Source organism: Sus scrofa, chromosome 7, assembly GCF_054392235.1.
Source record: "Sus scrofa isolate SSC_HxYL_T2T_F1_AM1 chromosome 7, Sscrofa_HxYL_maternal_Yorkshire_Landrace_v2.0, whole genome shotgun sequence".
NCBI classification, from domain to species: domain Eukaryota; kingdom Metazoa; phylum Chordata; class Mammalia; order Artiodactyla; family Suidae; genus Sus; species Sus scrofa.
In genome coordinates, this window is record NC_139389.1 from 21,598,665 (window position 1) to 21,611,782 (window position 13,118).

At 44.5% G+C, this 13,118-nt stretch overlaps 3 protein-coding genes and 2 non-coding genes across 5 annotated transcripts; 1 reads left to right on the plus strand and 4 right to left on the minus strand.

Annotated features, from left to right (window-relative positions):
* Nucleotides 1–2,158: 2,158 nt before the first annotated feature.
* Nucleotides 2,159–2,230, minus strand: TRNAQ-CUG (transfer RNA glutamine (anticodon CUG)). The gene has a single exon. It is a non-coding gene; the product is annotated as a tRNA-Gln (tRNA).
* Nucleotides 2,231–4,749: 2,519 nt separating this feature from the next.
* Nucleotides 4,750–4,821, minus strand: TRNAQ-UUG (transfer RNA glutamine (anticodon UUG)). Its single transcript has one exon. It is a non-coding gene; the product is annotated as a tRNA-Gln (tRNA).
* Nucleotides 4,822–8,957: 4,136 nt separating this feature from the next.
* On the minus strand, nt 8,958–9,420 carry H2BC13 (H2B clustered histone 13). The gene has a single exon (XM_021099844.2). The coding sequence runs from the start codon at nt 9,387–9,389 to the stop codon at nt 9,009–9,011; it is 381 nt and encodes a 126-aa protein (XP_020955503.2). The 5' UTR covers nt 9,390–9,420; the 3' UTR covers nt 8,958–9,008.
* Nucleotides 9,421–9,665: 245 nt separating this feature from the next.
* Nucleotides 9,666–10,456, plus strand: H2AC13 (H2A clustered histone 13). Its single transcript, XM_001928557.6, has one exon. It carries the CDS (start codon nt 9,702–9,704, stop codon nt 10,086–10,088), a length of 387 nt encoding a protein of 128 aa, XP_001928592.1. The 5' UTR covers nt 9,666–9,701; the 3' UTR covers nt 10,089–10,456.
* Nucleotides 10,457–12,030: 1,574 nt separating this feature from the next.
* H3C10 (H3 clustered histone 10) lies at nt 12,031–12,809 on the minus strand. The gene is given in 3 exon segments (XM_084967746.1): nt 12,031–12,212; nt 12,214–12,520; nt 12,523–12,809. Coding segments are annotated over 3 exon segments (573 nt in total). The 5' UTR covers nt 12,728–12,809; the 3' UTR covers nt 12,031–12,151.
* Nucleotides 12,810–13,118: the final 309 nt, after the last annotated feature.

The window sequence follows — 13,118 nt, forward strand, 5'->3', positions numbered from 1 at the left end:
GCTGTGGCTGTGGTGCAGGCCGGCAGCTACAGCTCAAATTCGACCCGTAGCCTGGGAACTTCCATATGCTGAGGATGCAGCCCTGAAAAGGGGGAAAAAATTCCTCTGTCTTCTCCCTGAGGTTTTCTGGTCTGAATTTGTGAAAGATTTGGGTCACTGGGCAAAAACCTTCCTCAGTCTTGATCATGGAGTTTTGATATTGTTCGTTTTGATAAGTAGGAATTATAAGCAAAGGGGGAAAATGCCACCAATGTTCTAAAGAAAGAAAAATTAACAATACCGAACATGTCCATTTTAATTTTCGGAGGTAACTCTTGGGTGTAGAGAAGCTCCGGCGGTAGCTTCAGATCACCTTCCATGGGGAGAGGTCTTTGGTTCCCAAACTGGGTGGAAACCCCTCTTGGCACTATATATATTTTTTCTTTTTCTACTTGAGCTTTGAAAATTTCTAGTTTCACTTAATTCTATTGCAGTTGAGGGCAGGAATGTTTAGGACGGAAAATAGCAGGCCGAGCACAGTATAAAAAGCGCCAGAGGTCTCCTGAAAGAGCCAACATTCTCTGAGGACAAGGGAAAACTGTTCTGACCTCGTCCTCATGACCTCAGATGACCTCACATGGACAGGAAGCCCCTTTTCAAAATTCCAAGGGCAGAGGCCTGAGAGGGTAAACCAGGTACCGGGAAAGCTGAAAGTGGCACTTAGTCAAGTCAGTAGGTGGCAATGCTTTTTCTAATTTCCTCAAATTAGAAATTTTCTTGAGCACAGGAAACGGAGCAGCAGTTAATATCCTTCCTTCTCAAGTCTGGCTTCATGCCTTCCTGGGTTAACCCCGAGACTACTGGAGTCATTTGATTCTTGGGGAAGTTGATCTTAGAGAGACCAAGACAAAAAAAGAGACCAGAAAAACATTCACTCCGGCAAAGTAGCTGATCTTTCATGTAGTTAAGAGGAGAATTAAGAATTGCGTTGTCACAGCAGAGTGGCGCAGCGGAAGCGTGCTGGGCCCATAACCCAGAGGTCGATGGATTGAAACCATCCTCTGCTAAAACGTTTTGTTTTTGTCTCACCCCACCCCTTGGAGTAATTACATTCTAGAGTCTGTAGAAGACGACCTCTGAGAAACTACCTGATTTCACAAAATTCGTCTAGGAATGTGCTTGATATTTTCCTTCTTTCTCCGCCAGATGATTGCACAATTTCCTTCTCACTCATTTCTAGGTAGAGGCAAATCCTATTTCTAGAGCACAGAAACAGGAGGTGACAAATTTCATGTTTACCTCCAATAAATTAACCTTCTATCATCCAGAGAATATACACTGTGGTAGAATATGATTTTATACATTTTTGCACATTTTCTTACACGCAAAGAAAAAATATTGTTACTTACTTTTGCCTGAGACCATTTGTTTCTGTAAACCTATTGCCTTTTTACTTGAGTGGGAGTTTCCTGCCTCCTTTCACTCTTTCGCCACATAAATTCTTTGATTCGTACATATTATATAAAAGCCTCGGTGTGATTTCAGGATTTAAAATCGCCATTATTTGTAGATCTCTTGCTGCCACAAATTACAAACAAACCTAATGTTATTAAAATGTTTCTAACAGTTTCAAGGCTTAAAAGCAGTTCTTCAATTTATCTCAAAAAGAGTGAGGTGATACTTTGCAAGTAGGCAGGACAGAGAATAAAGAATAAAGAAAAAAGGGAGGGTTGCTGGTGGGAGAGATAGAGAAGGAACAGGGAAGATTGGAAGAGAGAAAAATAGGAGTCCACAGACTTCCCTTGAGATATGGTTCATAAAAATCAGAAGAGATTACATTTTTATGCTTAAAGGTGACTATTATACTACTTTGAAACAATAAAACATGTATGTAAAAAATGAGATAAGATTTCTCATTTTTTTTCTTAGTTTGAGTTTTCAAGTTTACTAGTAGCATGCAATCAATAAAAAGTTAAGATATAACTTTTGAGAAATATTTGGTATATGAAGAATAAAACTGCGTTTGACCTTAATGAAAGGGGCAGAATTTTCTTCCCCCACTTTCTTCATATGTCTGCAATTGAAATTTTCCAAGAGTTGAAATGGGGAGGCTCCGGTAGAAATAACATAGTTGGTACTTCGCAGAGAGAGTGGCCTTGGGATAAAACAGATCAGCTGAAGGTCCCACCGAGATTTGAACTCGGATCGCTGGATTCAGAGTCCAGAGTGCTAACCATTACACCATGGGGCCCGCTGTGCCGCAAAGTTTTCTAAATTCTTTGATGATATAGTTCTATCTCCCTAAATTCTCTTAACTGGTTATCTAAAAGGTATAAGCACATTTTGCTTTTCCTACTCTAGGATTAAGTCATTACACTTAACTGTCTCAGCCTCGATTCAACATCTTTTAAGAATCTTAATGGAAAATACTGACTTCCAAACGTTAGGAATTCTCCCCTTGACCCACCCGTTCCCACTGGGGGCAAGAGTTTTGTACAATAGTAATAACCTCACCTAGGGTCCCCCGTGAGATAGGGAATTATCACTATTTAACAGGTGAAAAACCTGAGGCAGAAACCTGGTATTCTTCAGGCTGCTTTGTCAGATTCTGCTGCTTTCACAAAAATCATCCTTTACTAGGGGAGTATCTGCTGCTTTTGCAGACGCGTTATGGAATGATATTGATGTAAGGAAAACTGAAATAAACATATTTGGAAGACGAGGTTGGATGTGGGTCCTTGCAGCCCTGGGAACACCACTCGGAGTTGGGGTCGGTGAAGGGAAGTGGGAAGGAAAGGCTCTGTGGAATTTTCCTAGGACGGAATATAGCCCCATGGTCCCTCTGCTCCCCTTTCACCAACGAGAATTGCGCTCAGAGGAGACGCCCAGTTGAACACAAAGAAGATTCCTCGCCACGCCTGACACATTCATTTCTCCGCACACACATAGTTTCCACACTTTGTGAAAACCCACAAGACAAATCGGTTTCTGTGACTGGTCTTGGTGAATGTTCGGATTCGCTTCCTAATCCGGTCACTTCGGAAACTCCTGGGACTGGCTTTTTGCTGGTTCAGAGCACGAAGATATTCAGTACAAGTTTAGGAGTGAGTCCCTAGCAATTTCTTTAGTGGTATAGGGCAGTTCAGTTTTGCTCCAAGTAGTTTGATGCCTGTCGGATGAGACTGGCCAATTAAAATTGAGTTTCATGGCTTGCGGATTGCGGTTGCCTTCCAGGATTTCGCGTTTTAAGCGAAGAAACGCTGGAGATGGGCTTCGAGGGTGGCGCGCCCTCTTGTGGACACAGGTGGAAAAACGCAAAACCCCACCAACCCCCACAAAACACCTCCAAGAAACAACGAAAAAAACTCCACAAACCTGTAACTATCCCTGTAAATGCTGGGCTTCTTGCGGGATTCCCTTGCAGCAGTAATTTTTCAGGATGGGTTTTACTGGACAAGGTCTTCAAATTGTTTCATTTTTGGAAAGCTGGGTTGAGAATTTCTCCAAGCCTAAATCAGGCGGAGGATGGTCAAGGACAGTTCGTAGTTTGCACCAAGTGGGTAGGAAACCCTCAGGAGAGAGGATAAAAATTCTCTATTGGGGATTCTAAATCGTCGGAACGTAGTAGTGACAAGAGAAAGTCCTTGCAAAGGAGATGTCTTTAAATCTGCACTGGGAAAGCCCAGTAGATTCCTCATTCCTCGACATAACCAGTTAGCAACAGTTCAATTACATTTTCCAACACCACAGGAAATAGTCCCAACAGCCTTGACCTTGTGCGGTTCCTGATATGTTAACAAAAGTGCACCATGTGCAGGAAGGTGCCTGGGACTTGTGCAGGCGCGCCTCTTCCTCTGGCAGAAAAAAATCAGGGCCATATCCTACAGCTCTCCCAGATTCCCGTCCTCAGGCAAACTGAGATGAGAGCAGTAAGTGAAACTCTTCTGGGTAGGGGACGAATAGGTACAGTGTTCAGAGGCTAAGGTCTCCTTCCTGTACTCTCAGGGAAAAAGAGCAATTTCAGTCTAAATCCTCTCTTTCTGCGCAGTCCTCAGAAATCTTCAAGCGAATCACACTTTTGTGAAAAGTGTGGAAAGTTGCCTCAAGCAAAGTGGAAAGAACTTGTCCTGTACTAAAATTCTCACAAGGGACAACAAGGGCTGCTCACTTCTGGATTGCTACCTGCAGTTTGAAGGACACAGTAGGATACGGATCAACTTAATTGAAGTGCAGAGGTATTGCTACAAGACGTCTAAGGAAGAATCTAAGGGATTTGCAGCTATGATGGGATGAGGCGGCCTGAAAGTGGTTAAGGCTAAGCTTGTGTGGCTTCAAATGTCATCCTCTGGGAGCGCTCAGGGAGTAAAGCTTCGCGGGATAGCAGAACCACTTCACGTTTATCGCCTTCTAATCAGATACTTATCCTTCTCAGTTTAGACTCCCTTTTTCAGTTTTAGAGTAACGTGGCCATTTTTTTTTAAAAAGCAAAAAGTCTTTCTATATGCGTATACAAGTTCCTTCCTAGCCGAAGGCAGACAGTGGAAAGACAGCTTCTCCGCACCTGTATCTGGGCACATGTTACAGGATGGGAGGCCTCGAGGGGCTGGTTTCTGCATAGAGCTTCGCTCCAGCAGCAGGTGGGCTCCGACTTCCCAAGACTGACAGTGGTACTATTGCTTACCATAACTGACGTTGTAGTGGGTTAAATTATAGTGGAAAATTCTGGCTTTTAAGGGAGGAAGAATGGAAGTAAAACAAGCTCCGCTCTAAAGGTCCCACCGAGATTTGAACTCGGATCGCTGGATTCAAAGTCCAGAGTGCTAACCATTACACCATGGGGCCTGCGAAGAACATCTCTGAAAAGGTATCTCTTGTGGTAAATATTCGTCTGTGCAGCATTAGATTCCCAACTACATTTTGAACAACGGTTTTTGCCTTGTTTTTGTGACAACCCGCCCCTCCCGCTCCGTACCGCACACTGGAGGGGTTTTTGTTTGTTTGTTTTGTTTTGTTTTTTTTTAGATGTGTGAGTATTTTGGTTGTCTCGGTGGCTTGGGGGCACAAACTGGCCTTTACAGGTCAGGATTTGAGATGCTGGAAGTCCAGAGATGCTCAGGACAGTCCTATACCAAGAATTATCTTTAGGATCGCACAGCTTTTGTAAAACGACACTGACTGTTTCATCTGTGTTTTCAGGGACCTTTTCTAAGGGTGAAATCCCAGCTTTCACCTTTGTACCCACCCACTTAGTCATTTCCTCATACTCAACTAGCAATGTTTTGCAGGATCTTCTTAGAATTTTGATTTTTATTCTGAGATAAGAAGTCACAGCTTCTGGTTGACTGTCCTGGGAAACTCACTTTGGAATCCTGAGAAGGATGAGGCCTGAGAAGTCTGACCACTCTGAGGCCACTACACAATTAGGAAGCCAAACCGCATAAATGTACTCTGGCTGAGGGTCCCAGCCCACAGCCAGTGTCAATTACCAGATACTGTGAGTGAAGATGCTTCCAGATGATTCCAGCCCTCAGCAGCTGACCCAAGAATTACAAGTCAGTGATCTTCCACCTGAGGCCCCAAGCATCTCAGAGCAGACAGCCAGTCCTGCTGTGGTCTGCTCTAATTCCTAACCACAGAATCCATGAACATAAAATGTTTTGTACCACCAAGACTGTGCTGCTTATTGTTCAGTAACAGTAACCTGAACAACTCTAGAAACAGTAGTTTTCATGACCTACTCTCTTCCTTTTTCCCACTAGGACTGTCCCTAATATTTCGCCACTCTAAGTAACGCTTTAGTGATGTAGATATATAGCTATGCAGTGTGCAGTTCTTATCCATTGGCTGCAAATGTAACAATGTTATATTTCACATTTCTTGTTAACTGGTTACAAAAAAAAAAGGACTACTAGGAGTTCCCTGGTGGCCTAGAGGTAAAAGGATCTAGCATTGTCACTGCTGTGGCACAAGTTCAATGCCTGGCCCAGGAAATTCCCCATGCCAGGAGCATAGTTGGGCAGGGGCCACTAGTTACAAAACAGACCAATGGTGCTTTTTCTCCTTCATGCTCAGGGGAACAAAGACAATCCTGTTTGTGAGATTAATTTAGCAAATAATGTGAAAGGCTGCTTAATTTGAATAGCCATAAATTAAACTGGAATCTAGAATTGTGGCTATTTCAGAATCTTATTTGAAAAACTCTTCATCATTTGTAACGAGTTGTTTCATACTGAGGTCTTATCATCATATTGAGAAGCCTGTTCATAGTGCCGAGTGAAGCCCTTGGGGTAACATTCAGACTGCTTACCGAGTCCTTTGGGCTGCTCCCTTCTGCCCACTCCTGTAGACTTTAGTTCCACCAACCATTCTAATGCCTTGAGTGTGTTACCCACTTTTTTCACTTCATCTGCCCAGAAGACTGTTCTGTTATTGCCCCCTGCCCACAGCTGCCTTTTTATGTCTTCTTGGCTTCTGTTCACTGGTGCCCAATAGAAACTCAGAGGCAGTTTTGAGTGAAGTATAAAAGAGTAGTTTTATTGCTTTGCTGGGTCAAGGAGGCTCAGCAGACTACTGCCCTAAAGAGATGCCTTCCTTTGGGAGAGTCTAGGGAGGGGTCTTATCATTTAGGAGTGGATAATAGGGCCACAAATAAAGACCAGGGTAGATATGATAGGGATGGAGTAGGATGGTTACGCAGGTAGTTGTGGAAGTCCCAGTAGGGGACCATAGATAGAGAGGGAAGCCTAGGGCACTTTGGGAAACCACTGTAGGTTAATAATCACTCGAAAGCCATTGGAACAAAACAGGCTTGCTTAACTATAAAACCATAAATAAAAGCATGAGATACTTCAGGTCATTAAGTGAAAGTAAAATGGAGCCTGCAAGATAATACTTAGGACAGAAGACAGGAATTTAGAAAGATGACAATCCAAAGTAGGAGACCCTTATTATATGGAAACCTGAGATGATTCAACATGTTTTAGCATATGTTACCACCCTTTGACTGATTTGAATAATCACCAAGACCGTTCTAGGCCCTAGTTTGACCTCATAAGGTCGAATACTCTCTTACTAGATCCAGAAGGTGGGGGGGGGGGGCCCTAATGGTGTAAAACTGATATCCACTCAAGAAAGAGGTGGACTTTTCCCACTCCCCACTTTCCTTGGATTATAAAGATGTAGGCCACCTAATCCTTGGGGCAGAGCCTCCTCATCTGCCCACTTGCATCTCTTACAAGTGTCCTATCTTAATAAATCTATTTCTTGCCTATCACTTTGTCTTTAGCTGAATTCATAAAGAACCTGAACCTCAGTAAGTCCAGAGTCCAGGTGAGTGATTCTAATTAAAAAACAAACAAACAAACAAACAAATCCATGGGTTCAAGTCCCAATCTGGGTTCTGGTTAGGTTCAAGTCATAAGTGTTAGTTTCAGATGCAAGATTGCATTCTACTTCAAAGCTGGTGTCAGGCGGTCCTGGGGTGAGTTCTGGTGGTCCTGGAGGTTATCTCACCATGACCCTCTTTCTGGAATGAGGAATGCTTCAACAAGTAAACGTCTTCCATTTGTTGGGGGTTTTAGTTCTGCAGAACTCAAAGATACATGTGTATCCCTCAAGGAGGAACCAGGACCCTGCCCCAAGGCTGCACTATTGTTTCTTGAATGCTCCTCCCTGTTGTCTGCATCTTCTCCCTTTCCTGATTAGCAACTATTTGGGACCCAGGGAAGGTCCTGAAAGAAGCCTATTCCTCCAAACAAGAAATGGGAGACACAGAAAGGCTTTTGTGCCCAGGAGCCCCACAGGGTCCTGCTCAGTTTCATGTGCTCCCAGGACTTTCCATTCACATCTCTACTCGTTATCTCACATGTGTTTTACTTATTGACAATGTGAACGTATGATTCCAAATATAAAGTGCATAAAAGGGTTACAATTAGAAAGATCCCTCTCTCCAACCCTCTCCTTGTGTTACCAAGTGCAAGCTTGTTCTGCCTGCTGCAGGACAGGTCAACAAATTGGGAGATGAGGTGTCGGGGCAAGGAATAACTTTATTCGGAAAGTCGGGAGTCTCAGCTATCAGACTAATGTCCTAGAGAACCATCTGACTGGAGTCTGGATGCTAGTTTCTTTTGGGGGGTTTCGGGGAAGGAGGCCAGGCCAGGAATGGAATACCACAGCAGTAATCAGATCCAGAGCAGTGACAATGCTTGATCCTTAGCCAGCTGAGCCACCACAGAATTCTATGTATTTTCAACATAGCAAGGCCGAGGCAAGGCAGGGAAGGACTAGGGTAATGGTGATTCTAAGCGTCACGGTAAGGTGCTGTGTGACATCCAGAGCATCACCAAGCCCATTAGGTTCCTTGCCCGCAGCGATGGAGTCAAGAGCACCTGGTTCCCTCTAGATATCCACCAGGCGCTGAGATTTTTTTTAAGACACCGTGATCCTGACGGCGTTAACCTACTCAAATACGCCAAGCCGAAGACTGCCTGGCTATGGACTTTGTTCCCTGAAGCACCAGAGCCAAACCCTCTATGCCCTTAGCGGCGATTCCCCTGTATCTTATATTTCCGTCAACTTGTAAAGGCTCTTTTCACGAATACTTATTTGTCTCTTAAGGAGTTAGAAAGCTCTTCAGATCACATCTTGTAGCTGGATCACTTGTTCTTTAGTTCCTGCATTTTCACAGGGCATTGTGACCTGCTGCAAAATGATGAGGGGAAGGACTGCAGTGTACAAGTTTGTAGTACCTGTACACGTAGACAGCAGAAGTCGAAAATTATAGGCTTCCAGGTGCCACTTACAGAAGGTACTAAAAAATCATTTGAATCTAGGGGACTCGAGTTCCTTCCCTGAACACCTGTCAGATAAACCGCAAGTTTGGGGCAAGTGTTATTTTCAATTACCACCCAGAGCCCTACGCACTTCACCCCGCCCCTCCAAGAGACAGACAAAGCACCACAGCTCTTTTTTGAAAAAGGTTAGGTGGCTCTGAAAAGAGCCTTTGGGTTTGACACTGCCTACAAACACATTTACTTGGAGCTGGTGTACTTGGTGACAGCCTTGGTGCCCTCGGACACGGCGTGCTTGGCCAGCTCCCCGGGCAGCAGCAGGCGCACGGCCGTCTGGATCTCCCGGGACGTGATGGTCGAGCGCTTGTTGTAATGCGCCAGCCGCGAGGCCTCACCCGCGATGCGCTCAAAGATGTCGTTGACGAAAGAGTTCATGATGCCCATGGCCTTGGACGAGATGCCGGTGTCGGGGTGGACCTGCTTCAGCACCTTGTACACGTACACCGAGTAGCTCTCCTTGCGGCTGCGCTTGCGCTTCTTGCCGTCCTTTTTCTGCGCCTTAGTCACAGCTTTCTTGGAGCCTTTTTTGGGGGCAGGAGCGGACTTAGCTGGATCAGGCATGATGAAGTCTGGCGTTCGATGTAAAATGAACAGCCGAAGGCCAGAGAGGCGCCTCTTTAAGGGCTAGGGTTTATGCAAATGAGGTGGAAACAAGCTTTCTGGCGATTGGCTGTTACTCTCCACTGACCTCACAGATCTGTTTTACCCAATCAAGGAACGCATCCTATCTAGTCGTGTTTCCATTGGTCAAAACGAAAGTGAAACGTTAGCCAATCGTACAGCTTCCTTTTCGCGCCCTGCAGTGGCTATAAACTGTGGTTTCGGGACCTCAGACTCAGTCATCTTTGACAACTGCTGTTCAGTCTCCCAGTTATGTCTGGACGAGGAAAGCAAGGGGGTAAAGCTCGCGCCAAGGCCAAAACCCGGTCCTCACGGGCTGGCCTTCAGTTTCCGGTGGGCCGAGTGCACCGCCTGCTTCGTAAAGGCAACTATGCTGAACGGGTCGGCGCAGGTGCTCCGGTGTACCTGGCGGCGGTGCTGGAGTATCTGACCGCAGAAATCCTAGAGCTGGCGGGCAACGCAGCTCGTGACAACAAGAAGACACGCATCATCCCGCGTCACCTACAGCTGGCCATCCGCAACGACGAGGAACTCAACAAGCTGCTGGGCAAAGTTACCATCGCTCAGGGCGGTGTCCTGCCCAACATCCAGGCCGTGCTGTTGCCCAAGAAGACCGAGAGCCACCACAAAGCCAAATAAGTACTCGGCATAAAAACAACAAAACAAAAGGCTCTTTTCAGAGCCACTTCTATCATCATAAAAAGGTGACACTTGCATTTCCAATTAGCTTACCTCTTGTATTTAGCAGCCCTTGTCAACAAAATGACATTTGTGTTAGACTAGTTCAAAGGCCAATGAATCTGCAAGATTCTAGACTGACTCATGATTTAATATTGAGATGTCAAGAGTATTCTAAACTTGGTTGAAACAACGACGGTATTGGATGCTGTTAAGCTCATTCTAAGAATAATGATGAAGACAGTTGTTATTTCAAGAAATGCAGGCACAAAGTAGTGCATTTGTTTTCAATAAATTCTTATGACACGTGTCATTCGTTAAAGATACAATGTTAATAAAACACCACTTATCCCAAAGAAAATCTAACAGGGAGAAACCAAAACAAGGTGCAATGTAGCAAGAGATAAGCACAGGAATATAAAGGGAGCATAGAGGGGTAAATTCTGAGGTAACAGCTTGTTTGAGGATTAAAGGAAATTGGGAAGTAGAGGAAACTGCAGAGATTGCAGCAGAGAATAGGCATCACCAAACTCATGGCTTGTAAGTGCAGGCAAATAACAAAGTTCAATATTGGCAAATAAGGCAGAGAGAGCTGTAGGACACTTCATTGCTAATGCTAGTGTGTGTGTGTGTGTGCTAATGACTTCCAAATCTTTATGTCCCCATCTCAGATTTATCTCAAATTCAGACATGCATATTCATCTACTTTCTAAAATTCTTGTAGCTCTCTGGGAAATTAAAAATATATGTCCCAGAGTTCCCTTTATAGCTCAGAGGATTAAGGACCGAGGTCTCTGAGGATGTGGATTCCATCCCTGGCCTCACTCAGTGGGCTAAGGATCCTGGCAACTTACATTCGCCACAGGTGTGACCATAAAAAGGAAAATAAATAAATAAATAAATAATAAATAAATATTCCAGACTATCATCACCACTGCTTTCCCAGTGATTCTTTTCTTGGCATCACCATCTATTCATTAGCATGAGCCAAAATGGCCTGGTGTCTGAATATTCATTTTTGTGAGCCATTACTATAGCCAAACTCTAAGTTCCTTGTATGAGATAATGGAAGCATGTTGAAATTCCAGAAAAGAGCTTAGGTAGAAGGATAAACATCAAAGTTCAGCACATGCAGGGTTTAGAGACATGAAATTTGTGTCGCCATAATTAGAAATGTCTACATAACTAGGACTATTCATTTCCTCAAATAAATCTTCATATAATGAGAATTAAAAATTACTTCAGACAAGTATTTTGACTCCATACATCCTGGAGAGGGTGCCTTATGCAACCAGCAGAAAGAGCCATCTCTGTCAAGGGTCCTTCCTGACTTTACAGCTCTTAGTTCCCCCAACCCAGAAGGCACTGATTGCACAGTCAAGAATACCAATCTGATTAGAAATTGGCCTTAGATGGGCCTAGAGGGAGAGGGGGTACTGTGTCTGACCTGTGTCTTCCTTTATATAGTAAGGCTGATTTCTGGGAGAAACTACTTTATTTTGCTGAACGTGTTGATCCAAATTATTTTAACTAGGCAAAAATCTTAGCATCACCCTAAATTACATGTGAAAATCATGTCCTACATTTCATGAGCCCACTCACAGAGAAGTAACGAGCATGGTGGTTTAATGGTTACTGTAATCTTAACTAAAAAAGGCGTTAGGAATATTAGGAGCATAAGGAAAGTCTTCCCACTTGTGTCTAATTTGAGATAGAGAGAACACAAACATGCCGGTTTGTCATGTAGTGCCATTTTGTTTTCTGTATTCAGGAGTACAGACAATGTACTTAATAAATTGGGGCAATACCCTGTAAAAACAACTCAGTTAAGAAAGGCACTTGTAAGGAATTTACTGCCAGACCCAATCCCTGCTGGAGAACTGTAAAGTGATTTGGTATTTAAAACACAAGTCAGCCACAGGTAAAACTTGTAGCAGTAAAAATCATCAGGGAAACAGTCCTTTTCCAGTGTGCATGTGGCCGGCTCTGAAGAGTCTTTAGAGGTGGGTGGGAGGCCTTCAGGCTCAGGCCCTCTCCCCGCGGATGCGGCGAGCCAGCTGGATGTCCTTGGGCATGATGGTGACGCGCGTGGATGGCACACAGGTTGGTGTCCTCGAAGAGCCCCACCAGGTAGGCCTCGCACGCCTCCTGCAGCGCCATCACGGCCGAGCTCTGGAAGCGCAGGTCGGTCTTGAAGTCCTGCGCGATCTCGCGCACCAGCCGCTGGAACGGCAGCTTGCGGATCAGCAGCTCCGTGGACTTCTGGTAGCGCCGGATCTCGCGCAGGGCCACCGTGCCGGGCCGGTAGCGGTGCGGCTTCTTCACGCCGCCGGTGGCGGGCGCGCTCTCGCGGGCCGCCTTGGTGGCCAGCTGCTTGCGCGGCGCCTTGCCGCGGTGGACTTGCGAGCGGTCTGCTTGGTACGAGCCATGCCCGGAAGGTTCAGCAGGCTTAGGAGCGAAAAACCTAGCCATGTATTTGTAGTAAGTATCAGAAGGTGATTGGGCAAAAGGAGACCAGAAGTACCCAACCGGTAACGGGACTGAATAGCACTCGAAATCTTTATTTGTTGTTTCCTATATCCTCTAATTGTCTCAATCATCTATGACCTCGATAATTTTATTTCATTTTCCTATGAAGCTGTTTGCTCTGTAACAGCGATTTCCAGTAGAAGTAAATACAAGCTACACCATAGGAAATATAAATTTTTTTAGCAAAGACATTAGAACAGAATAAAAACGGAATTTACTTTTAACAGTATTTTGTTTAGACAAAGCGGTTCTAATCACCCCTCAACTTCTTTCCTTCCAATACTTCAATTTTAAGAACTTAAAAAAATTTTCATCAAGAACAACCTTATTTGCATGTGAGGATTTCAAGGGCTAATAATTTTATAGGGAAACGCATCTTCACACGAAATTTTTTCATTGTCAGTTAATATACAACTCCATTGCTGCATAATTTAATTTTCTATTTTAGGAATGTAATTCCTT